Source organism: Gambusia affinis, linkage group LG19 (assembly GCF_019740435.1).
Source record: "Gambusia affinis linkage group LG19, SWU_Gaff_1.0, whole genome shotgun sequence".
NCBI lineage: Eukaryota > Metazoa > Chordata > Actinopteri > Cyprinodontiformes > Poeciliidae > Gambusia > Gambusia affinis.
Genome location: NC_057886.1, coordinates 4,166,621 through 4,191,144, shown reverse-complemented (window position 1 = coordinate 4,191,144; position 24,524 = coordinate 4,166,621). Strand labels below are relative to the sequence as shown.

The 24,524-nt window shown below is 41.4% G+C and overlaps 1 protein-coding gene and 1 long non-coding RNA gene across 6 annotated transcripts in view; one reads left to right on the top strand and one right to left on the bottom strand.

Moving 5' to 3' along the window:
- wizb (WIZ zinc finger b) overlaps positions 1-22,276 on the top strand; it is a 31,399-nt gene extending 9,123 nt beyond the window's left edge. For 2 of the 5 annotated variants that reach the window (XM_044100425.1, XM_044100426.1), the window contains exons 7-17: positions 161-601; positions 3,990-4,394; positions 8,157-8,282; positions 8,709-9,260; positions 9,906-10,358; positions 10,527-11,024; positions 11,116-11,679; positions 11,762-11,973; positions 17,375-17,681; positions 19,332-19,497; positions 20,436-22,276. In XM_044100425.1, the coding sequence (XP_043956360.1) occupies positions 161-601; positions 3,990-4,394; positions 8,157-8,282; positions 8,709-9,260; positions 9,906-10,358; positions 10,527-11,024; positions 11,116-11,679; positions 11,762-11,973; positions 17,375-17,681; positions 19,332-19,497; positions 20,436-20,778 (4,067 nt within the window). In that variant the 3' untranslated portion in view covers positions 20,779-22,276. The remainder of the gene's footprint in view (positions 1-160; positions 602-3,989; positions 4,395-8,156; positions 8,283-8,708; positions 9,261-9,905; positions 10,359-10,526; positions 11,025-11,115; positions 11,680-11,761; positions 11,974-17,374; positions 17,682-19,331; positions 19,498-20,435) is intronic. The other 3 variants (XM_044100429.1, XM_044100427.1, XM_044100430.1) reach the window with 3 other exon arrangements.
- The window catches only part of LOC122822063, a 31,226-nt gene continuing 24,241 nt past the window's right edge, over positions 17,540-24,524 (bottom strand). The window contains exon 3 of the long non-coding RNA XR_006369099.1: positions 17,540-17,671. This is a non-coding gene — a long non-coding RNA (uncharacterized LOC122822063). The remainder of the gene's footprint in view (positions 17,672-24,524) is intronic.

The following is a 24,524-nucleotide window of genomic DNA, read 5'->3' as shown; positions in this document are numbered from 1 at the left end:
TCTTTTGCATTCATTAATCAATATGCAGTAAGAGCTTCTTAAAGAACTTCTGCTGGAGCTCTTAGTCAAAGCCCATCTATAAGCAACACCAAGTCATTTCTTACATTGTTGAATTTGATGCCTGTTAATCTCATTCCATCGTCCTTTTTCTTCTTTACAGAGTCGTCGTCACCGCAACACGAGGCAACCTTATCAACACCTGCCAAGAAAAGTGCAAAGGACCAAGACAAACAGGAGGTGCCGAAAGACAGAAAGGTTTTCTTTTTGAGGAGAAGCAGCAGGGTCACAGTAACCCAGGCGCAAACTGACAGCGATGACGACGACGATGACACCGACGAGGAGCACATGCGGTGTTTCCTGTCAGAGGGCGTTTTCGAGAAAGCCGCGGACGAGACTGACGAGGACTCGGAGGCGCTGAGGAGTGTGGAGAGGAAGTGCCCCTACTGCCCCGATCGATTCCATAACGGAATCGGTCTCGCCAATCACGTGAGAGGCCATCTGAAGCGAGTGGGCGTCAGCTACAACGTGCGACACTTCATCTCCCCCGAGGAAGTCAACGCCATTGAGAAGAAGTTCTCGTATCAGAAGAAGAAGAAGAAAGGTCAGTGGTTCATATGTCATTTTGGTGTGTGTTCATCGCCTTTTAGGGGTTTTCCCACAAAGAGGTTCTGAATAAGACCCTCAAAATGGCCATTACAACTGATCCATGCCACACCATTCCTGGACCCGCTTCAGTTGTAGGGTCATAGGTCATTGGTGGGGTGCAGTTAAGGCAGCACTACTGATGTCACACAACATAGTTCACTGATTAGGGGACTGAAAAACATCGCAGCTTGTGACAAGGATGACACATAGTAGCTTGTCGCGTTTGTCGTCGCACTACTATGTTAGTCATTTGTGCATTTGGACTCTGCCACCCAGAGTCCAAAAGGCCGTGGAAAAAATCCGACCTGTTCTGCTTAGCGGAAACAAGGCATTGTACCCTCAGCCTTGGTGGCAACAAATGCCATCCAGCATTTGCAACAAAAGCTAAATCTTGCTTTTTACTGTAACTATGATGGAGTTAAGCCTACTTTTTGCAGATTTGTTTTCATTCTGCCACATTTGGGGTTTTTAAGTATGAACAGCTTGCTAAAAGACTTTACCCATTCAGAGTAGGACTTGCTGGCATGCTTTGGACCCTTGTCCTGCTGCACAACACTAGTGCACTTGAGCTTGAGGTGACTGATGGCAGACATTCTCCTGCAGGATTTTCCGTTAAAGAGCAAAATTAATGTTTACATCGGTTATGGCAAATCATCCTGGAGGGATTGCATTTTCGTTTGCGCCTTATAAATTAAATCATGTTATCTCTAAAGTAATGCTAAGTGTCAAAAAATTAAAGACAAAAGAAATCTGTAAGGGAGTTAATCATTTTGCATGCGTGCTTAATTTGCTCCACATATGAGATTAAAAAAATCCACATAAGTGTGTGCGCTGAATTCTTGTTTTTGAAATAATTTGTTTACTGTATGATCGTTTGAACCTGGAAAAAAATTATACGGTTGCTGCATTACAATTCCCATTTATAGGATTTTTTTGTCTCAACTGTAATGAAGCAGTAAAATACTAAATCATGTCATAAATGTCATTATCAGATTAAAGGCTCTTGCATGAAGTATATAATTGTGGTAACACAATAGCAGCTTTGAGAACTAATCAGGGCCACATGTGTCCACATTCTTTTAGCTGATGCATCTCGCGTGACATTTACATGACATTCTTTTTGCTGACATACCTCTTAAAAAGAGCAACACATTTGGCTAACTCGTCGTTTTAGATCGGGCACCGTGTTGTTTGCTAGGGTAGTTTGTTTGTTGTGACAGGGAAGGTTACAGGAATTATCATTGTGTGTTGATGTGAATTTGAGTCTGAGCTGAAAAAACGACTGTCAGTTTGTCTTGTAGTCTAATTGACTGTTTGCATGAAAGTAGTGATGCTGTAAATGTGAATATACTCGCTTTAAGTTAAATCTGAAACTTTGCACCCAAATGCAGTCTCATCACTCCGACTGCATTCCTTTTGCAAGCTGGAATGCCATAATCATCTGATTGGAGCAGAATATCCTTGCAACCTGATTAAAGTGGATTACAGATGCATCTCAGTAGTTTAGAACATCTTTGAAAAGTGAATTACTCAAGTATTTTTAAACAGGGAAGTGAAACACATACATTATGTATAATTGTGATGTATCCTAAGCATTTATGTCTGTTAATTTTCATGATTAAGTCTTGCAACTAATTAAACCCTTGAGATAGTATGTTTACTAGGGGTGTAACAGTACATATCTTGATTGTAAAGTCATGCTTCAAGAAAGTTTCAGTATGTTTTGAGAAAACAATGCATTTTTTTTTTTACCAACAGTGAACAATGAGTGTTAAATTTTTAAAATAATTATTTAGTTTTAGCAGGATGTTCTTGCACTTGAGTTTTGTCAGTAAATGAAGAAAGCATGGGTAAAAGCAAGGGATGGGTTGGATGGATTACAGGACAGTCTGTTCCTCTAAGTCTGTGGCGTATAGTTCTCAAATAGAATCAGATCAGTTCAACCTTGGTGTTTTGTTCATTAGCCATGGTAGGATGGAGCAGGAGATAGACGGATTGGGGCTTCGTCTGCTGGAACTATTGCCATGGCGTAAAAAAAAAAAAAATCAAATGTCCCAATTTATCGACTCATCTGCGCTCTCTGCCTCACCTATGGTCACAAGATATGACTCAAGACTAAAAAAACAAAACCTCACATAGAAGGAATTGGAATTAGCTTTCTCCATAGGGTGGCTGGGCTCACCCTTAGAGATAGGGTGCAGAGCTGCGTTACCCGGAGGTGGCTTGGAGTGGTTGAGGCATCTGATCTGGAAGACTCCTGGATGCCTCCCTCTGGAGGTTTTGGGGACATGCCTGATTGGGATGAGAAACCAGGGAAGACCCAGATTACACTGGAGGGGCTAAATATCCCTTCTGGCATGGGACTGCCTTGGGATGAACAAGTTCAGGGTTCTTGTTTTATGGACCTTTGAATAAGGTCGTACAAAGGTGCTTGAATTTACTTTGGACTTGTTTTGCTAGATAGTCAAACCAGTGTACCAGTTGTGCTTGAATCATACATGCATCTTGTTTGCAAAAAACCTCTCTTGTCTGAGGAACTCCTCTTTACAGTACCAGCATACATCTGCATAAAGGTATTTGGAGCCGATTGGACAACAGGCAGCTGGGTTTGGACTTTGGCCTATTTTTCTTCATTTCCCTGATGTTTACATTTGGGTTGATGTCATTTCAGGTGAGTAATTAGATTTAGTGTAGAGCTAGCTTCATATCTTAGGGATTTTGAAAAGACTTGGGATAAAATTTTGGTTTGGTCTGCCTTCCTTTCTCCACTGTCAATGTAGCTAAATGAGGAACCCAAACGTTCCTAAATAACAGACGTTAGAGGTACCTGGGAGTCTTCCCTGCATTGTTTTGGTCCTGGATTTTACAGTTGCATTGGGAAACTTAGGATTCCTCTCTTTGGTTCCTTATTCTGCCTGTGTATAAGTTGTTCTACTAAGCAATTTTGATGTGAACACATGTACTGTTACACCCCTCAATTGTGTGGTATTGAAAGCTCCTTAAATAAAAGAATATACCCCACCAATACAGAGCTCTCTGTTAGTGAAGTTGGTCCCTTTTGACGTATTTCCAGTTGAATACGGTCAATATTATTTCTTATTGAACGTAACAAATTCATGACAGGACTTAAGAGATGGAGCTACAAACTGACTTGGGAAGGAAATTTTCTGTTTCTTTTGTGGTGGTGCAGAGGTGTTTTTTATTTTACAGCTGAAATGTTCCCTATCGTACATACGTATTTTAACGTCTTTCAGCATCTATAAACTAAGATTTAGAGAACAAGTGGTAAAAAGTTGCCTGAGTCCCTAAACCTCCACTTGCATTCCCTCCTCCTCTGTCCTCAGTTGCCAACTTTGACCCCGGCACATTCAGCTTGATGCACTGCGAGTTCTGCAGCGCTGGCTTCGACACACGGGCCGGCCTGTCCAGTCATGCCCGGGCTCACCTCCGTGACTTTGGGATTACTAACTGGGACGTTACCATCTCACCTATCCACATTCTGAGGGAGTTGTTCTCCAGCAGGCCAGATCTGGTGATTCCTATGGATCCCCCACGCAGTCTTGGGAGCTCCTCAGAGGAAGATGAGGAGGAGGATTGCGATGAGGGAGACTCAAAAGATGGAGGAATTATTAAGGTAAAGCTTGAAGGGGAGACGTGTGAAAAGACCCTCCATCCCTCCGACTCTGTTGCCCTGTCTCCAGGACATCGTCCACGCAGGAAGAAGGGGGAAGGAGTGAAGGCCTGTGAAGGTGAGTTTTTATTGATAAATACACTCTGGTATTATTCTGAATGGGAGTTAGGCATCTCGTCTTGCAAAATTGGTGGATCTTATTTAGATTGGCTAGTTTCCTTGGACATGGGTTTTCAATCAAGTTGAGATCCGGCATTAGGAAAAACCTTTCTAGAAGCCTGTTTTGTCCTTTCCTAATCTGGTTTTGGTGTATGTTTGGAATCATTGTCCTTTTAGAGCAAACTATATTATCCACGTTTCAACCAACTATCTCACCTAAACCGATAGGACATCAGTTCAGGTATTCAAAGTGTCCCATGAACCGTGTCCCTGTTCACAGTAGCTGCATTTGCACTGACCATATAATTTGACATTTCAAAGATAAATTTGCCTAATGGAAACATGTCCACTAAAAGAAAAAAACAACAACAACTCTTTGGCGTTAGGATGAGGTGGTTTTTTTGGCCTTATGAAAATTGGTTTATTTCCCAAAACTGAAATGGAAATACTTTTTTTTCACATCACACGAGTCAACATCCGGATGTTGCCCCTGGCGCAAACCATGAAGAACACGACAGAAAGTAGTTGGAGGATGATAACGCGGCAGGTTTTTCAGTCACTTATGTGAACAAACTTATTCACATGTGATTTTAACTGTGTTTCTTATGCAACGGAAATACTGCAATGGCACTTTTCTGACATTAGCTGAATATTGACAGTTTTGTAATAGAAACATGTAGAGAAGCATGTTTTTGCATTGCTGTGGACTGACTGGGTTCAGAGCAAAAACCCAGTCAGTTGTTTCGGCGACGGGGGGAGAGTTGGTCTTGTTTTCCGACACAAATTGGGGCACATTTTTCAGTTGTGAATTTGTTGGCATAGTTTGCATGTACTTAATGACTGTGAGGTATTTATTTTTACACGGCTCGAATGACGTCGCCTGTATTTTTTAATGTGTATGCTTAAAAATGGTTACTCATAAACTTGATTGAATTATTCAGATACACACCTCGATATACCAAATACTTTCTAGACACAATATGTTTTATTTTAAGCCAAGGGAAACGTGGAGCCTTTTGTCATGAAGCCAAAAAGGTTTTGGTTTTAATAATTAGAATGAGCGTTTCAAACTTAAGAAAATTGTATGGACTACCAAGCATGGTGTGGTGAGAAGCATATTGTGGAACTGTTGCTTTCCACAATGCACAAGGTCAATGGTGTATAATTATGTGTATAATTCATCATCATACACTTAATTCAACAGCTGAATGGTTAAAACCTGAACTCAATTTGGTGTTTCAACAGGATAATGATCCCAAATACAACAGAACTGGTATTAGGATGGACAAATCATTAAGTTTCTGGAATAGATGCAACTGCAGGTTGTAGAATATGTGCAGATTGTGTTTAAAAGTCAGAAACCACTCAGTTTAAATGAAGTGCACCAAATCTCCCTAAAAGGGTGGATTTCTGAAAGCAGGATTGTGTTAAACATTCCATTGGTTGTTTATTTTGTGGTCATTTTGTGTGCTTCTGATGGATTTCACAGTTGTTATCTGGAGGCAGATAGTGACTGGAGTTTGAACTTGTTACCCTGTAATAATGCCATGAAGATACATGCTCTTAAGGCAACGGAACATTGCCTTCCTTTTTGCTGATAAAACTAAGAAAATCAGTGTAAGATGAGTGACAGTAGTGCAGTGTCTGAATCAGCATGGTGAGAAAATATCGCTGGTAGGATACTGTGTGTGTGTGTGTGTGTGTGTGTGTATGCGTGTGTAAGGGAGAGTGTCCCCTGATACCCATAGTTGATGTGGCACTCGCTGCATTTATCCCCATCTCCGCCTCCTCTCGATTGGTCACGCCTTAGCTTCGCGGTGCATATGGGGGCAAAATGGCTGCTTCCACCTCCCCGCAGACCCAAACAATAGCGGAAAAGCTGTCTGCTCTCTGCCGCCGGGAGTCCGATGCACTGCGGACCGGTGAGTACCGCGCGCCCTGATTCCTGCGCAGCGCGTGCCCTTTGGATCACACAACGGTGGCGGCGTCGCGCGGCACGTCTCGCGCCGCATCTCCAGTCACATTGTATCCAGACAACAGCCATTAAAAAGATTATATATAAAAAAAGCCCGATTTTCTTCTAAAAGACCATGGAAAAGAGAGCTCATGTCGCGCAGAGAAACGCAGGTAGCCCATGACATGCATGTCAGGAGCTCATAAAGCGGGTCATTGTTATTGTTTCGGGGACGAGGGGAGAGTTGGTCCTGCTTTCCGACACAAATTGGGACACATTTTTTAGTTGTGAATATGTTGGCATAGTTTGTGTGTACTTAATGACTGTGAGGCATTTATTTTTGCACGGCTCGAATGACGTCCATTGTATTTTCTTCTTCTTTTTTTTTTTTTTAACGCTGCGGGATATGTAAAATTACCTACAGTTGCCCAATCCTCGCCATTTTACTGTGCTTTGATTTTTGATAGGAGGACACGCTGTGCTTTCAAGTATGCCTTTATTTTAAAACAAGTTTGTATGAGACATTATCAAGGCAACGCTGTAACTTTAACGGACTAAAAGTGGGAGCTTGCAGATAATCTTACCACAACTTATCCGGATAACTGTAATGAAAGTGTCACTTTTTCACCTGTAAGTGTCGGACTCGCCCACTGTTTCTCTGCCTTAATGTAGACAAAGTCTAGTTAGCATTTACTCCCAACACACATACACACACTGAATTTTTTAAGAAATAGTATTTCACATGGTCTTTATGTAAAAATAATGGCGTAACGCAGCCCTCAGAGGTGTCACATCGCCGCTCTTTTACAGTCAGGCGATAAACTGACAGGCGCAGAGCCGCCCACCAGACAAAAAGCATTGTCTGTCTCCGCGTCCCTTTTGATTTACCGATTTGTCGCAGAAAATGGCACTTTTGTCCCAGGAATGCCTGACTGCGGAGAAACGAGTCTGCCATATTTGCTTCATGCTCTAGTGCAATTATGACCTTTTTGACAGGGATTCATATCTCCAATCATTTCTGTTTACGTGCATTCCTGCAGAAAAGGTGATAATGTTCCACTGTAAGGACTGAAATATTGCAGGCAGGGAGCTCACTTTGAGTTAACATTTTTTTATACAGTGGTGTCTTAGTAAATTCAAATATTTAATAGCAAACTTAATTTTTTTTTTTTGATTTTCATGATCAAAATCAAGTTGATCAGAAAACTATGAAGTTGTAGCAGTTGTCCAGCAGACTGGTAGTGACTGTTAAGCCATGCTAGATTATTACCAAATAACAGGACTCGGTTGATTTTTATTATCAGTATTGTTTTGTGGGAAAGTTCAGTGGAAGGAAAAAGTCTGGTAAAAAAGTGTGCATGAGTAAAAGGGGTCACCCCAAGAAAGCCTGTCTGTCTATCGATCTGTGTATCTATCCATCCTCATTTTCCTAAATTGAATGTTAATTTGTTAAAAAGAAACTCTCCACATGTTAATTGTAATCTATAACATGTCACTAATGTGTTGTAATCTGTCATGTGTTTAATTAGGGGAAGTTTTACAGAAAAATTGTACTATAAGTCACTGAGCAAAAGCACAACTCTGTTTTGTGAATGATATCATGATCATAAACTCAATGTCACATTCACAATGAATGTCACATGTATGTGTTCTTATTACTTTAAATAATAAAAATATACTTTGATGCAATATATTATCGTTTACCATTTTAATTTTTGAGCAGCCATATTAACGTCAACATTTATATGAACTTCCTGTTTTGTGCAGGCGATGACAAGGAAGCAGCCGATGAAGAGGAGGAGGAGGGTCTGCGACTTTCCTCACTGGATGCTCTTTGCTTCAGTACTGGAAAAAAGGACAGCCTCTCCCTCAGGGAGGATGTAGACGGCAAGGGTGAGAGCATAGAAACCAGAAATGTACTTCACCGAAGTATTAATACCGCTAGAACTTTCCGCGTTCTGTCACCCACAAACTTCTATGTGTTTTAGAAACTTACAATTCAGTTTATCACAAAATTATGTTATAATAGTTATCCAACATACTGTTATTGACACCCTCTTTAAGGAGATTACGCCACTCTAGATAATTGCCAAAGAAAGTCACTTGGCCTATTTTTATTATTATACTAGGGGAAAGTGAAGTAAAAGGAAAAAGTCTGGTGGAAAAAAAAAAGTTTGCAGAAACTTTTTACCTGTAAAGGGGTAACCTCAACCTTGACAGGATAGTTAAGGAAAGCTCATTTTGCATACAGGTGAAAACCTTTTGAATACCTCTGGCAATTTGAACCACACATGTAACACAGTTTCTCGTCTTTTACAGTCAAGAAGTGGAAATGTGAGGTCTGTGACTCTCAATTCGAGAGCAGACGTGGACTCTCCATCCACTCTCGCGCTCACTTGCGCCAGCTGGGCTTCACCGTCTCAGAGAGTGGCGGGTCGGCCATCGAGCTGCTCCACCAGGTAGCCATGGAGCGCAGCATCGACGGCAAAATCAGCTCATCTCTGCTGACGCCCAAGAAGCCCTCCCAGCCCGTCTCCCTCAAAGCCGAAGAGATGGAGGACATGGAGTTGGACGAGAAGCCCATTCCTCTCTCCATACTGGCCAAAGCGGCGAAGGCGGTGCCCTCTGGCTCCGCTACGCCCACACCGTCTCCAGGTGCCTCTCCAGCTCCAGCTCATTCCAGCTCACCTTCCTCAGTAGTGAAGAAAGCCCCCATTTCATCTCTACTGCCTGTGTCTTCCCTGTTGCGCTCACAAGAGCACAAAGCTGGGGGGCTGAAATGCCTGACCTCTAATGTATCCGCTCCCTCCGGAACCGCAACATCCAAACCGCTTTGGGCTCCGCAGGAGAACGATGCTCCTCTCAACCTCAGTAAGCATCATCATTCTGGCCCAAGACTGAGTTCTAGTAATTGTTCAGTCTTATCAGTGCTAATTCACTGGTGGACCAAGTACTCAGTTTTATCACTTAGATCAAAGTACTGATCCTACTCGTCAAAGTAAAAGTAGCTCTGTCAACTTATAACTTCAGTCAAAGTATTAGAGTATGTGTTTTCAAAAATACTTAAGTATTGAAAATACCTCAAATTTTGATGTTTTTTCAGCGTACTCAAGAATATTTGGAAAAATGATCTGCTAATTTGTACAGTTCTTCAATCATAGATCATAAAAAATGCTTTAGTCTTACTTTTTCTAGCATTTCTTGACGATCAAAGACATTTAAAAATTTCATGTGTTATTCATTCATGGATACACTGTGTAGTTTTATTGTGTGTCAGTAGAACAAAATAGACACAAACTACACAAACAAGGCCAATGGAAGTAACAAGTAATGAAAGCTTTTGGAGAAATGTAGGGGAGTAAAAAGTATGATTTTTATCATTATATCATAGTGCAGTGAAGGTCTTAAGTTTTCCCCCCAAAAAATGCTACTTAAGTACAAATTTTCAAAAACTGTACTTCAGTACAGTTTTGATGTTCTCTGGTGTTAATTCAATGATTTCCTGTTTGTTTGCAGCACTGGATATGGACTCCGACAAGGACATCGTTTGTCAGCTGTGCGGCGCCTGGTTTGAGACTCGTAAAGGCCTATCCAGCCACGCACGAGCCCACCTGCGACACTTTGGCGTCGAGTACTCAGAGTCCAAAGGCTCGCCTATTGAACTCCTGAGCCAGCTCATGGACACAGATGACTTCAAGCACAAGGCGAGTGCGCTGGAGCTGGACAGTCCCACGGAAACTCAGGGCGTGTCCCCAGCGCTTTCCCCCGCAAAGCAGTCGCTGCTAACGCTCTCTTCTTCTTCCTCCGCGTCACTCCTCTACAAGGTGACCACAGTTGGGGGTGGGTCCAAAGCTACCTCTTCCTCTTCCTCTGCCTCGTCTCTACCAGGTCCGCCTGCCAAGCGTCTCAAGACCTCTTCCATGCAGGTCTTCCGCCTCAGCAGTGGGGAGCTGATGGCCCTTCCACACAGTAAGTGACGCGTGATGCAGTACTTTGCAAAAAATGTTTCTGCCTCTTGAAGTTCTTCATGTTACAGCCACCTTTTGTTAGAATTTTATTTGACTGATAGAGACAAAGCAATGTGTATTTGTGAAATGGAAAGAAAAGTCTAAAAGCAAGAATTCTCTTGTCTGCTAGATGAACCTCCAAAGGAAATAGGATGCGAGTACTGTGGGGAGTATTTCGAGAATCGCAAAGGCCTCTCCAGCCACGCCCGCTCCCACCTGCGCCAAATGGGGATTACCGAGTGGTCTGTCAATGGTTCTCCAATTGACACGTTGCGGGAGATCATCACCAGGCGAGGCCTGCCCTGCGCCCTTCCTCTCAAGCCTCTCAAATCCCCCCCACCGTCCTCTCCTGGACCTCCTCGCTCTCCTCTGTCGCCTTCCTCGTCTCCACTCCTCAGCCGCCTGCCTTTCGCCTTCGCACGCCCGTCCAGTCCTCCTCAGTCAGTGATGTCCAAATCCATCTCAGCTCCACCGATGTCTCCGAGCAGCCTGGCTCTCAAGCCAAAGCCGGAGCCAGTGCAGGTGGAGGTCACTGCACCCGGGTCTGTGGGAAGAGCCGGAGGTTTTCCGGTTGAGTCGCCGAGCTCAAACTGGAGCAAGTCCGACAAAGTTTATTCCCTTAACCTAGGTAAATTGAAAGAATTTCAGGTGTAATTGTTGTGCGTAAATTTCCTAATGAAAATTGTAATATATTGTTTTACCTCCTGGTTTCCTCTCAGCCATGGCCCATGAAGTGGAGCCTACGAGGGACATTCGATGCGAGTTCTGTGGGGAATACTTTGAGAACCGCAAAGGTCTATCCAGCCACGCGCGCTCCCATCTGCGGCAAATGGGCATCACGGAGTGGTCTGTCAATGGCTCGCCCATCGACACCCTGAGGGAAGTCATGCACAAGCGACGGTCCAGTAGCTCATCTCGCTTGGACCAAGGAGTGAAGAAAGAGTCCAGGCAAGGAACCAACAGTCCGCTGTGGGAAGCCCGTGGCTCAGATGGTTTGGGTGTTTCAGGCTATCAGTCCTCCAAGTTTCGTAAATCTCCTCTCAGTTTGGTACAGTCCGGGTCAAGGATGCTAAAGCAGGGCCTCGGCCCTGTGGGTCCATCTGCCTCCCAACCTGCAGGAAAGTTGTTCCGATTGTCCCCTTTGGCCAAAAGGCCCATGTCAGATAAGATCCAGTCAGCAGAGGCCGTTGCTTCACACGCACATCGACTCAAGACTTTTCCATCACTTCCACACGATTTCTCCTACAAAAGGAAACCTTCACCAGAAAAGCACGGACACCAGGGTAAGCTGCTCATGCAGAGACCCTTCTAATTCCGATCATTCATCCCTAAACAAGAACTCTAATCCCTTTCTGTGTTTTTCAGACCCCAGTTGTGAGCTGTGCGGCTTCTACTTTGAGAATCGTAAGGCTTTAGCCAGCCACGCGCGAGCCCACCTGAGGCAGTTTGGTGTGACTGAGTGGTCTGTGAACGGTTCGCCTATCGAGACGCTGAGCGCTTGGATACGCAGCAGACCACAAAAGGTCCTGGAGATGCACCGCAACTACATGCAGGGTAACCGCTCCTCATTGAAGAAGGTAAGGACCACTCGGTCTTTGTTGGAAATGCACCGCCAAGGTAGAATTTAGTGCCTGGCAAAGGTATTCATGCCTATTTTAACTTTAACTCATTTTGCGAAATCGTCACCATCTGAAGTAATTGTTTTGCCAAGTGATTTTGGCAACAAAAAAAACAACAAAAAAATCACTTTTAGGAAGGTGACAATAGGACAACCACAAACTCTGGGGTTTTTTGGGGGGATTTTATGTGATAAACCAACACAAAGTTTGTTTAAAATTTGAAGTGTGCTTTTTGCATTTGTACTCAGCTTACTTTCTTCTGATACTGTTTAATCAAATCCAGTGGAAATGTTTGCCTTAATAGTGACTTGAGTGGAGTTTTGTGTAAACTTATATCAGTTTACGTTCAACTCAAGATCTGAATATTTTTAAGAAATTCATTTATTTTTGTGTCAATTCAAGAAATGAAACACACTCTATACACCGATTACAAATACTGATGTTTTCAAGACTTCATTTCTGGTAATTATTATTTTTTGCTTTGATGATGTAGACGTTTACCTCCCAGCAGAACAAGAACCTTAAAAATACTTTAAAAAAGCTACAATAATAGCTTTTTTAAAAAGATTATTTTCATTAGAGAATATTAATGTGTCAGAAAGGCCCGCCCAAATTGAATTGAAAATCTGTGGCAAAACTTTCAAAATGTCTGATTACAGGTAGTCTTCATCAAGTCTCTCAAAGGTTATGGTTTTGCAGAAAGAATGGACAAAAAAAAGCCCTTGTTTAGAGCTGCAGCTGTATTTGGAAAGCTAATGTACACAGGTTTTCCTTTCGATACACATTTTCCTGCGACACTGTGTTGTTCAATCACATAAAATCCCAGTAAAATAAACGTCGCATCCAATATTTTCCATAAGGATCTCTAGATGAATGGCAGTTCTCATCAAATGCAGATGTGGGGTTTAATTTTTGATTAACTAGCTTGTCAAAGAAAAAAAACAATCAGCGCTAAAAATCCGTGTTTTCTTAGCAAGTAGCCAGGTAAATACATAGTAAAAGCTGATAGCCTGCCGTGCTGTTTCTTCAGTTTTCTCCTTCCAGGGTCTTTAAACAGCCTTCCTGCTTTCAGATCAGTCAGGCCTCTGCTGGCTGCACGACAGACATTTTGTGTCCTGGAAAGCTGCAGACGTGTTGTCTCGCAGCTCAGAGCTTTACTGTTGATCCTGTGTCTTTACTCCTTGTAAAAAAAAAAAAAAAAAGAAAAAAAAAATCACTGTGGGGACAGATGCCAGAACGACTCTGCTATTCACTTGATAGTTACCATAGTAACCAGGGTGCCTGGCAGCTTATGTTTCATCTTCAGATAAATTATAGCAAGCTGTTGATGGAAGAAAATGTGTCGAGTCTTTTTTTTTTTTTTCCCCTCCCCTGTTCTGAAATTAGTTTCTGGTGCATTTGCGTCACTGTTCTCCCTCACACCTTTTCTCCAAGATCTGATTTGAAACACATATGAAGCAGAAGCTACTCTTTAAATATCTTTGGGATTATATATCACAAAGGTTTGGGGTTTTTTTCAACCCAACTAACATTGCTGCAGGAATCAAAACTGCAGCAATGTTAAATACAGAAAATAATTAGACACCTATATAAATATATATATATATATATATATATATATATATATATATATATATATATATATATATATATATATATATAAATATATATATATATATATATAAATATATATATATATTTGTTATTGAGGCAACAATAAAATGTAAGACTTTAAAAAGGAATGAACCACAGAGGTAGAGATCGGTTTTAAAAGTTATGTTTTAACTGAGCAGATAGCACACAGCCTTGGTGGTGCTTGTGTTCGAGCTGATTAGATGTTTCAGGGTGAAGTTGGGTGGGGTTGTGATGTGAGGAGTGTGATGCCGTCTGTCTAATAATAGGGATGATGTGTCCTAGAGGAGCTTCTTCCATTCGTGAGATAGCACTAAAACTTGCTTGAGTGCCCTGCAAAAATATCCACACCCCTTTCTCTACATTTTTTTGTCACATTACAATGTCGAGTTTATTTTTTTAAAACTAGGACAAGACGTATTAACAAACATTTGGATGAAAATATATAGGATTATAGCCAAGTGACTAATTTCCATCGTTCGTCTCATTAACACACATAATAAAGAAACACACATAATAATAAAAAAAAAAAAAAAAAACAAGAATGAAAACAAATTAACACTACTAAAGAAAAAAAACAGGTGGACATAATCCATACATATGTTAAATGTTGACACTTTTGGCTTTCCGAGATCCAGTTCTGGATCTTTCCTCTATTTCATTGGCATTTTATTTGTTGGACCAAAAGAGACTTTTTCTTCACATAAAAAATCTGAAAATTGAGGCTTGTGTTTGTATTCGTCCTACCTGAGTCAACACTTTGTAGAGCCACCTTTCCACCAGCTTTTGAGCATCTTGAAACTGAAATGTTTTGCCCATTCTTCTTTGCAAAATAGCCGCGCTCAGTCAGATTTAATAGAGAGCATCAAATTAAAGTGTCACCACAGATTATCTAATCTGAGCTGTTCCATCCTAGCTCTGGCCGCATGCTTAGACTCATCTGGCAGCTTTTCTTCTAGGCTTGCTCTGTAATTTATCTCCACTTACTTCAGATAAACTCTAACCCAGCTTCTCTGGCCTGAATGTATAAAAGCAACCCCACATTATGATGCTGCCACCATGCTGGGGGTGTATTGGTGGGTGTGCAGCTACTAGCATAAGTTTTGATCACCTTTATTTACATTGAAATTAATTTACACACTGGCAGCTTCTGAAGGCTTTGGCATGCACTGGACTTTATTTATGGGTATCAGAGTAAAGAGGGATATCCTTGTACTTCTTTTTGAGTCGTTAACTTTCAATTTGCACTTCGTAGATATTAACAATGCTACCGATCAGATAACATGCTCACTCTGTGGTTAAATCATTCTTAACATGATTTAGAAACTGTTGAAATCTTACAAATACGAAACAACAGATGTAGTAGTAAGGTAATGAGGCTATTGTTGTAGTCTGTTAAATCTTCCTGTACTTGCATGCATTTTGTTTCCTGCACATTAGCATTCCTTGCATGATCAGAATGTCAGATGATTTTTATGTAGTTTTTTTACATTCAGGTCAGAGAGTTGAGTGTTTCTCCATCTTTGAGGTTCACCTTGGCTCGCTTGCCATTTTGTTAAAGCCTCGCTATTTTTCTGTGCGTGTGGCTTGAGTAACTATTTGGCGTCCGTAGCCAGAGATTTGCTGCTATTTAGTAGAATGTGCAGCGTTTGCACTACTTTTTCTGTCTGGCAGGAGTTCACTTTCAGTTTTATCGAACGTGCACATGCGCCAAATCTTTTTTTTTTTTTCCCATTATTTCCACAGTTAGCCATAGCATGTCACAGACGCCGAGGATGCACTTAGGATTAAACTTTCAACTACAGTTTTATTTTTTTTAAAAACCTTTTTCTGAAAGGAAAAAGGGCAGCAGGTCTACAGGTTCCAAACTTCTGTGATGTATTTAACTCGGCTCCTTCTGCGGCTGGTATGTGCCAGAAGCTGACACACACACACACACACACACACACACAGTCACTCTCTAAAACTAAACCAGCAGATTCCTTTTGACGTGCTATACAGATGGTGCCTGCATTTTCACTTATGGTTATAAATTATGTAATTTGGGAAGTGGCGCAACAACATTTGCTGAAACTTGTAGTTTGTATTCTACAGTAAGAGAAACAATGGCTTGTTGTTTATTTTTCACAGAGTTCTAATTTATCCTCATTAGCAAATAAAACACCAAATTTTTACTATGTTTAGCTATACAATCGCACTATTAAATGTAAGTTTTGAGGGAAATAAAGCAGGGGGAAATACATTTTGAACAGACTAACTTTTTTAAAAAAAATTAAAAATTAAACATGTTTCTCATGTGGCTATTGACACGAAATTCATATTAGATGTCAGTAACAACCCAAATAATCCTCACACAACGGAGATATGAACGTGGAAAAGTTCATGAATTAAATTCTATGTCATAAAGTGGAATAATTAAAGTTGAGAATTGGACACACTCACTGAGCTTTATTTAATCCCAGCGTCTCTTAAGTGTTTTCCAAATGTTTTTCTTCAGCAGTGGAGTCTTGTGCTGAAAATGTTCACAAAGGCAACTACAGCTGAGCGCACTATTTATGTACGTGTAGCTGTTTCTTATCTTCTGAAACGCTCAGTGGATCTCCTCCATTTCCAAATGGTGTTTAGAAATAAGTAGACGAGCATAGATATATTTTGGTTCATGGAATCTGACACTGCCAAAGGCACAAGTATTCAGGACTAATAATTCTGGACACAGCTTGATGTTCTCTACAAGGCCACACTGATTTGAGCTTATCCTACACTCCTTTCTAAATTAAATCTCCAAATCAACATATTTTCTACCTCTTGAGTTGTAATTGGCTCTAGAAACTCTCCTGGTGGTTTCTTCTGACTCCTCTGTCACCTGGACTTGGGAGGGTTGTGATGAAATGTTGTTCTTACCACTTCCTTATTGTGGCCCTAACGGCGCTCGCTGGAACATTCAGAAGTTTGGAAATAATGTCTGTAACCAATCCCACCAGTATGATGTGCAACAGTAAAGTTGCAAAGGTACGGAAAGAGCTCATTGCTTTTACTTGTGTGTCTTGTGTGATAACTTGCTAATGAGAAACAACTTGTTATTAAACCAGTCTGTTAATTAGCACAGATAGCAGGCAGAATTGCTCTCTAAATACTCTAATTTCAGTTCTTTTTACATGGTTTTAATGACTTTTATAACAGTTTATTACGCCAATGCTTGGTGTAATTTAATTGACACTGCTGGAATCGATGGGAATTTCATGTCAATATATATTTACTGAGAAAAATATATGCGTATAGTATTTATTTTCTCTGCTTTATCCCATTTTCTTTAACTTGAGCAAATCTAAGCCGAAGCTTCCAGACCCACCATAATTTTCCATAAGTGAATTTAAAAAATAATAAGAAACCACATATTTTAGCCTAAAAGTCACCTGCTGCTGCTGATCGTGAAAATATATTTATTTTTCAACGTTTGAACATATTTTGGAGACGGGGGATCTTAAACAAAAAGCACGACCATCTGGTTTTCGTTTTGTCGAGACTAGATATTCGGATCGGATTCTTGGCTGCTCTTTTTTTTTTTTTCTGGCTATGACAAACTCAGTTGTAGCTTCCTTGTTTTATACTGATCACATTCAGAGCTCATGTATGTTATAAAATCTATTCAAAACATCGTCTTTAGGCAGTGATAGTAGAGCTTTCCTTAAATCTCTGCTGACAGATCCCTTATTTTTCCGTGTTCCAGAAGACGAGCTCTCCTCTCACCTCTTCTGTGGATTCTGATCTTGTCCTCCTAATCTCATCGCAGAAGGCCCACTCCTCCTCGTCCCCTTCTTCCTCTCAGTGGTCTTCTTCCCTGGCCGCTAGCCTGGCTCGGCCGCGGAGCCAAGAGCTCCGCCGGGGCTCCTCCGAGGCCGGCGACGAGGAATCGGGGGCCGCCTCGCGGTCGGCTCCGGACAGGGCTGGCGGAAGCAGCCCCACCCTCTCGCGCCTCAGCAGCAGCCTTCAAGCACAGGTGGCCCGCAGCGAGCTGAATGTCCGCCTGCCAAGAGGTACGCACGGAAACACAACACTGTGGCACTCGTGCACAAACCTGAAATATCCACCTGCATGCAAACCTGCATGCAGGTGGACCTACATGCAGTTGTAGGTGTAGCAACTTGAACAAGTTTCAAAACTGGGTCTGTCGCGATAACACATTTGTTTTGGACGATAAATTATCCCAGAAGTCATTGCGATAAACGGTGATATTGTTCTTTTTAGACCATTTTCAAGGAATATAATGGCAAAGACATAATAACACATTATCAACTATCAATGAACTTTAAATTCTAATGAACATTTAACGCTGAAACATTTTAAATGTCTTAATTAAGCCAACGAAAACAACAAATCACATTCTGAAGTCTCGGTAAACAAATTCATCCTTACTAAAAATGGCTAGTTGCACCAGACTGAAGACTTTTGTGATCCAGTTTTGGCAGAAAGAGAGAAAAGAGACAAAACAACAACTTATGCAAATGGAAATCATTGAGTTTGTTTTGATTTGTCATTTCATTAATTGATTTATTGGTTGCAGGCCTACAATTGTAGCGTTTTAAAGATAACAGTTGTGTGCTTAAGTAATTTTTTAGATCAAAGCTGTTTTTTTCTGTGTACTGCCAAAGTCCATGAAGTTGAAAAGATGTTCGTTATTATATCATTTAGAGAAATTTTCAAATGCAAAAGCCGCTATTCGTTCATATTGTACCAGTTCATAATTATGCCGTTTCATCAACGTCACTCCACACAAGAACCGCTTTGGCCGACTAGGAAGAAGCAACGGCGATAGTTTGTAGACTGTCATTTCTGGTCCGTCATGGCGGTCCGTTTGTCTTCTGTGTATTTTGGATCCACCAACCGTGTTTCTGTCACGTCACCTTCTGATTGGCTGAATGTCACATTATACAGGCTGGGTTGATTGCCTCGCATGCTGCGATATCGAGCCAAGACCATCCAACATGTTGAATGTCCCCGATTTTAGATTGCCGTGGTCTTGTCGTCCTTCCACGTGGACCACATCCCTCTTAACACACCACACACAACACAGATATCTCTTAAAATTATCGTAAGAGCCGACGCCGATAATCAGAGCATCCTTAAGAATGTTAGCTTTGATATAAACTGCCTTGTTGTTTCAACATGTTGGATAAAGGTTGGCATTTTTTGCTGTTTTCTCTAGTTTTTTTTTCTTCAGTGAAATCATCAGTTAAAATCAATAAATTTAAATAAATATGATAAAATGCCTTCACTGTTTGTAGTTTAATGGTACAAATCACAGTTCTTTGTGTGACAGGTGTCCTAAAGAAGCATTCTACCAAGGGGAATGTTTTTCTAGAGCAGTATTTGTATTTCTGTAATTGTTGTGACACACAGGCACAGCAAAATAATGACCTAAAAAAGACAAAATAAATAATTGTTATCACAATAGTACCACAAAGGTATTGAGATGAGACTTTAAGACCATATTGCCTAAACCAAAGCTGTACAGAAAATAAATGCATAAATAATAGAAATCCTACTGGCAGAACATGCAAACCAAAAATGTGTTATAGATCTTCCTGTTAGCTCTTAGTAACTTCAACAAGTTTCAAAACTGGAGTCCTCCTCCATCTTAAAAAGTGAATACAGACGTGAATTTTGCTGCGTTCTCTTGCTCTAAGGTTTCGAGCGTCGGCCTTTGAAGCACCCATCCTGCCCAGACGGAGCTGACAGGGACAGTGGCTCTCCAAAGCCCCCACGCACAGGAACCGTCCCCTCCCTGGTACCCAAGCCACCTTCCTACCCACTGGTCAAACTGGTGGGCAAGTTCTACACCCTGAAGTGCCGGTAAGGAAAACCTCTGAGCTCAGTTGTATCCATGACAGAAAAACACTCAGGGCACTAAGGGTGTTTTCACACCTGATAGTCTGGTGCTCTAACTGGGGACTAAAATTGCAACATTTGTTACATTTTCAACTGGTGCGGTTCTCTTTCACATTGCACTGTGGAACCAAACTCTTTGAGTAACCTGTTGATCTCCTTGCCTGTGGAGGCACTGCACCAAGAACCACTGAAGAAGACATTCAGCACAACGTCCTTCTACATAAAATGTAAACAATGGAGTCAGATTAGCAGATTTTCCTTTTGTCTTTGGCAAAAGACCAGTGCTAGCTTTATGTTCCGCTATTCTCTCGCGTTGGTTTTGGTTGTAATTACCCAGAATGCCCAGCGCTTTAGTACACTTGGTTTTCACATTTGCGTTCCACCTGCGCTGGAGTTCACTTTTTTGGTCCTCATCAGAGTTTGATTTAACCCATTCCTTCCTCCCCAATCGAACTGGATTTTGTAGGCCAAACTAGAGTTAGATGAAAGTGGAGTAAAAAAGAATTGGTGTGAACGCAACCCTTAATATTGGTAATGTTGAGACTATCAGTTAAAGAACTGTGTGGCTGTGTTTTAAATAGCACCTTTAATCCTCAAACTGCAGTTCCTTCCTCCTCTGCCTCTAAAGCTTTTCTCCACTTTAGCCGCTGATGCAGTGTGAAGTATTTTGTAAACCTTTTGGGATTCTCAGGCAACACAAAAAGTGCTTAGGTTCTGATGTAACTGCAGTAAAAAAAAACTAAAAAAAACCTTGAAGAATTTAACTTCTCCTAAGGGAGAAAGTGGCCTGACAACATCAACTGCATGCTGCAATGTTCTTATTTCTTTTACTCCAACAACTGCTTCTATGATATCGCGGTTATTTTCAGCAGTTATGATTGTTTTTTCTTTGCGTTGTTCAGGTTCTGCGAGGTGGAGTTCCACGGCCCACTGTCGGTGCAGGAGGACTGGATCAGGCACCTCCAGCAGCACATCTTCAAGATGAACTACAACAAGCCCGCCGCTCTAAAAGCGGCCACCGCCGATGGCCACAACCCAGCCAACAACTCGACCCCGGTCCACGCTTCCGACCCCAGTTCAAGAACTGCCTCCACCCCGACCCGCTCCACGGCCCCCAGCAGCCGCTCCCCCACGCCCGTGGCGGAGTTCGCTCCCACCGTAACTGCCAAAGAGATCACACAGGTCTCAGAGGAGCAGGCCGCCATAATCCCCACTGCCATTCCTCTCCCCACACAGATGGTGTGAGCCCCAGCTCCACCGCTTGTTTTGTTCGTCCACTGCTTTTTCCTTCCTGCAACCTCCAGGAACTGTAGTAAGAGAGGAGCTTTCTCCATCATAAGAGCCCTTTTAAAGCCCCCCAAGCACCTTTGAAGCATCTCTAGACTGTTCCTAAGTCCTGTTGCCACGGGAACGAAGCTTTCCCGGCTCTGCTTTGGGTTAGGAGATGGGTGATAATGGGAACTGTCCGAGGTCATGAGGAGAGATCAAATACTACTTTGTGTTTGCCTTGTTTATACTGAATGTTCAGATATTACTGTATCTTTCCCAATCACTGGGACACTAAGAGGCTAACATGAATTCTTTATCATACTTTTACTGCCCTGTCCACTACAGCTCAACCCTCCATCCTCACACGAGCAAGACTTGTGGGACGGGAACCCTGACTGAATTTCTAATCACGCTCGTCTCACCGCTGAGACTTTTAGGTGTGTGGTACAACACTTGGTGTTAAAAAGGCACTTTTAAATTTGACACTGTCATCCTGCACTTAATGAAACAATTTACATGTGTTAAAACGAAATTTTGGAACAACAGGTAGAAGCACATAACTAAGGAACAATCACTCAGATTACGGTAACCTTTTCGTTGTAATACTGTCCCCAAAGTCTACATATATTTAGCTTGAATGTAGCGATCTTTTATAGGTATTAATACACAGACATACAGTCATTTCCAAAAGTATGCATACCTGAAGAACTTTTTGATTTTTGTCATAAGCTTTAATGCATTTTATTGGGATTTTGATAGACCAACACATGATAGTGCATGAATGTGAAGTGAAAAGAAAATTAACCTTCATTTTCTGCTAAGAACACTCATTTTAATTCAATTCAGCTCGAACGCACTTTTCAGCAATTTCTCCTATTGAGCATGCATGTGGCGAAAGTAGAAAGGAAAAATCCCCTTTAACATTAGAATTAGAACCAGGCTCAGTGTGCCCAACTGGGGCTTTGAAAAGACAAGACACACTCAAACAAAAACCAGAAACACTGACCCAGGAGGGATTTCTATGCCAGCGAGGACAATGACGTACCGTAATCTACAGACTATTGAGTCTGACTGAATATAAGCCACACTCTCTAACTTTGAAAAGAAAAGAAAAAAAGTGTACATATGTAGGGCGCACTTATCTATAAGTCAAAGTTGACCATCACCATCCATAATAATTCTTTATTATATATATACATATATATATAATACACTACCAGTAAAAACCATTGACGGCTATCTTCATCCTTCTCATGTGCACTATAACACTTAACGTGTCTCAACTTCACATTCATCTTGAGGCAGATTTGCTTGAGCTTGTCCAACCTTTCAAAATCCGATGGTAAAAGGTTGTATGTTAGCCGCATCACAATGTTCCAAACCTCTGACAAAAGTAGCAGCTTATAGTCTTAAAATGACTGTAGACCAAGGAATGGATCAAAGTCCAATTGAAAATCTGTCAAGATGAAAGATTTTTTTTTAAAAAGAAGATGTTTTCCATCTAATGTAAAACATTAAAGATTTAGTGAAAATGTTCTCGTAGTAACAAAAGACTTACGGCATAAGGTGCGTCCAAAACCTATGAATTTTGAGGGGCTGAATGCAAATGTGCAGCAATTGTTTTTCTTTTAATATTATTCTTTCTTTAAAAGGATTAAAGCACATATCAGTTTTCTGCAACTTCACAATCAAGCAGTACTTTGTGTCAACATAGAATCTAAACTAACTACATTGATGTTGTTATGGGAAAAACATCAAAGCAGAATAAGTTCAAGGGGTATGAATACTTTTGGAAGGCCCCTGACACAGTAGAAACCTTTGCTCCCTTGTATGATCCTACTGATGTTTGTGCCTGTCTTCATGTTACAGCTTCACAGCAGAGCCACCTGCTGTCGCGACTGAAGTTTTCCCAGCCTTGACCTTTGACTACTTAGGTCAGCGCCCTCTGTTGCTCATTTCAGTGTGTCCATTCAGTGTTGCCATGTTCTTCCTGCCCTTTTTTTTTTTTTTTTTTTTACATAACCCAAGTTATTTATTTTTTATTTTGCATCTGAATGTGGGAAGTTTCATTTAAAGTATCAAAAGTAAGTACCGAAAGTATCAATTAAAGAAAAAAAACAAAAAAACAGTAGGTCACCGGTGTGCGCTTGTGTTTGTTTGTACATTTTTGTACATTCACTACAAATATGTCTTTTTTTTGTTGTTTTTTTAAAGAAAAAATATTCAAGTCAAGCTGCTTGAATAAAAGACACCTCCTTTAGATAAAATGGACTCGTGTGTGAGCCTGTCTTGTCGTAGAGTCCAGTCAGGACTTGAAATGCATCCATGGTTGTGAAGGATGTGCCAAAGAGCCTGTTTACTTCCATGTCTTGCCTCTGTAAAAGCTGTTTACATTGGACCCGACGGCGGAGAGCTAGCACACGCACAACGGACAACGACGGACTGGAGCGGCGTTCGGAATAATCCTGCTTCCTCAAAAGACTTCATGGGACTTAAACCGTTGTTACTGTAGATCTCTATTTATTCCAGTTGCAAACCAAACGGGAGTCAAAAAGGGGGCGGGGCTCTTGGGATCCGCCAGGCCGCATCTAGGAACCTCTGGATCCGGAGGCCGTAATCGGAGATCCGGTTTCACTTTTGTTCGTTTTAGGTCACCGTGTTTCAGAAGTGAAGAGACATACCATGTAGGTTGTTGACATTTTATGGTGTGTTCCAGTGTCCCCCCCCCCCCCGACCCTCATGCTTAAAACAATGACTGTTCAATCCAGATGATTCCTCAACCCTTTTATGGACTATATACATACCTATATAACTACATATACTTAAAGAAACTGCTGGTGCTAATAGAGCCGTCAGCATCTCTGTTAGCAAAGTAGTTAAACAATAAGTGATCTTAAATTCCTTTATTGTGATTTGATTTCGACATTTGATGCTTTGTATTTTTATTGATCTGTGTGTTTCTGTACTTGCAGTCCTGCGGAGGTGACTCTTGGGGTATTTTTTTATTATTATTATTATCATTATTATTTTTATTATAGTATCTGTTAGTTTCTCCAAGCTGAAACTTGGTGCTGGTGGGAATGGTGGCGACGGATGTTCGTTTCGGTGGTCACAGAACACTTGGACAGGGGTCAAATCGCTTTGCCAATTGATGTAGTATGAAGGCCCAGCGTGTACCTGGTGGCGCCTCGGCGGGAGCGACTTGCTGTTCTGTGTGCGAGTGTGTGTATGTTTTATGTTTGAGTGTTACAATAGCAGCTGAGGAACAAGCAGTACTGTACACAAAGGGTAATGTTTAAAGTGAATCAACTCCAGAAAAAAAACAATAAATGTGATTTCAATTTCAGACCTCGCCATTTCCTTTTATTTTTATTTTTTTTGGGGGGTGGAGCCTTACAGATTTTCCCGGGTTTTGTTATGGCAAATGTTAATGAGCAAACCTGTCCATCCACTGTCTGTGCTCCATTTTGCAAGGTCAGGGTGACATTTGACAGGTCGCCAGTCCATCGAGGAGTTAACGTAAACCCTTTGGATAGAACAAATTTTCTCCACTAGGGGGAGATAAATAATCACTGATATCAACGGATGGATTACTGCCTTCCTAATAAATGAGTACATAATTGATGTTCTATTTATTATTAACAAACTTGCATAGGTTTATCACAGACGGAGCTGCGTATTTAAAACATTTGTCTGGATGACTGTGGTTTACAGATACTGAA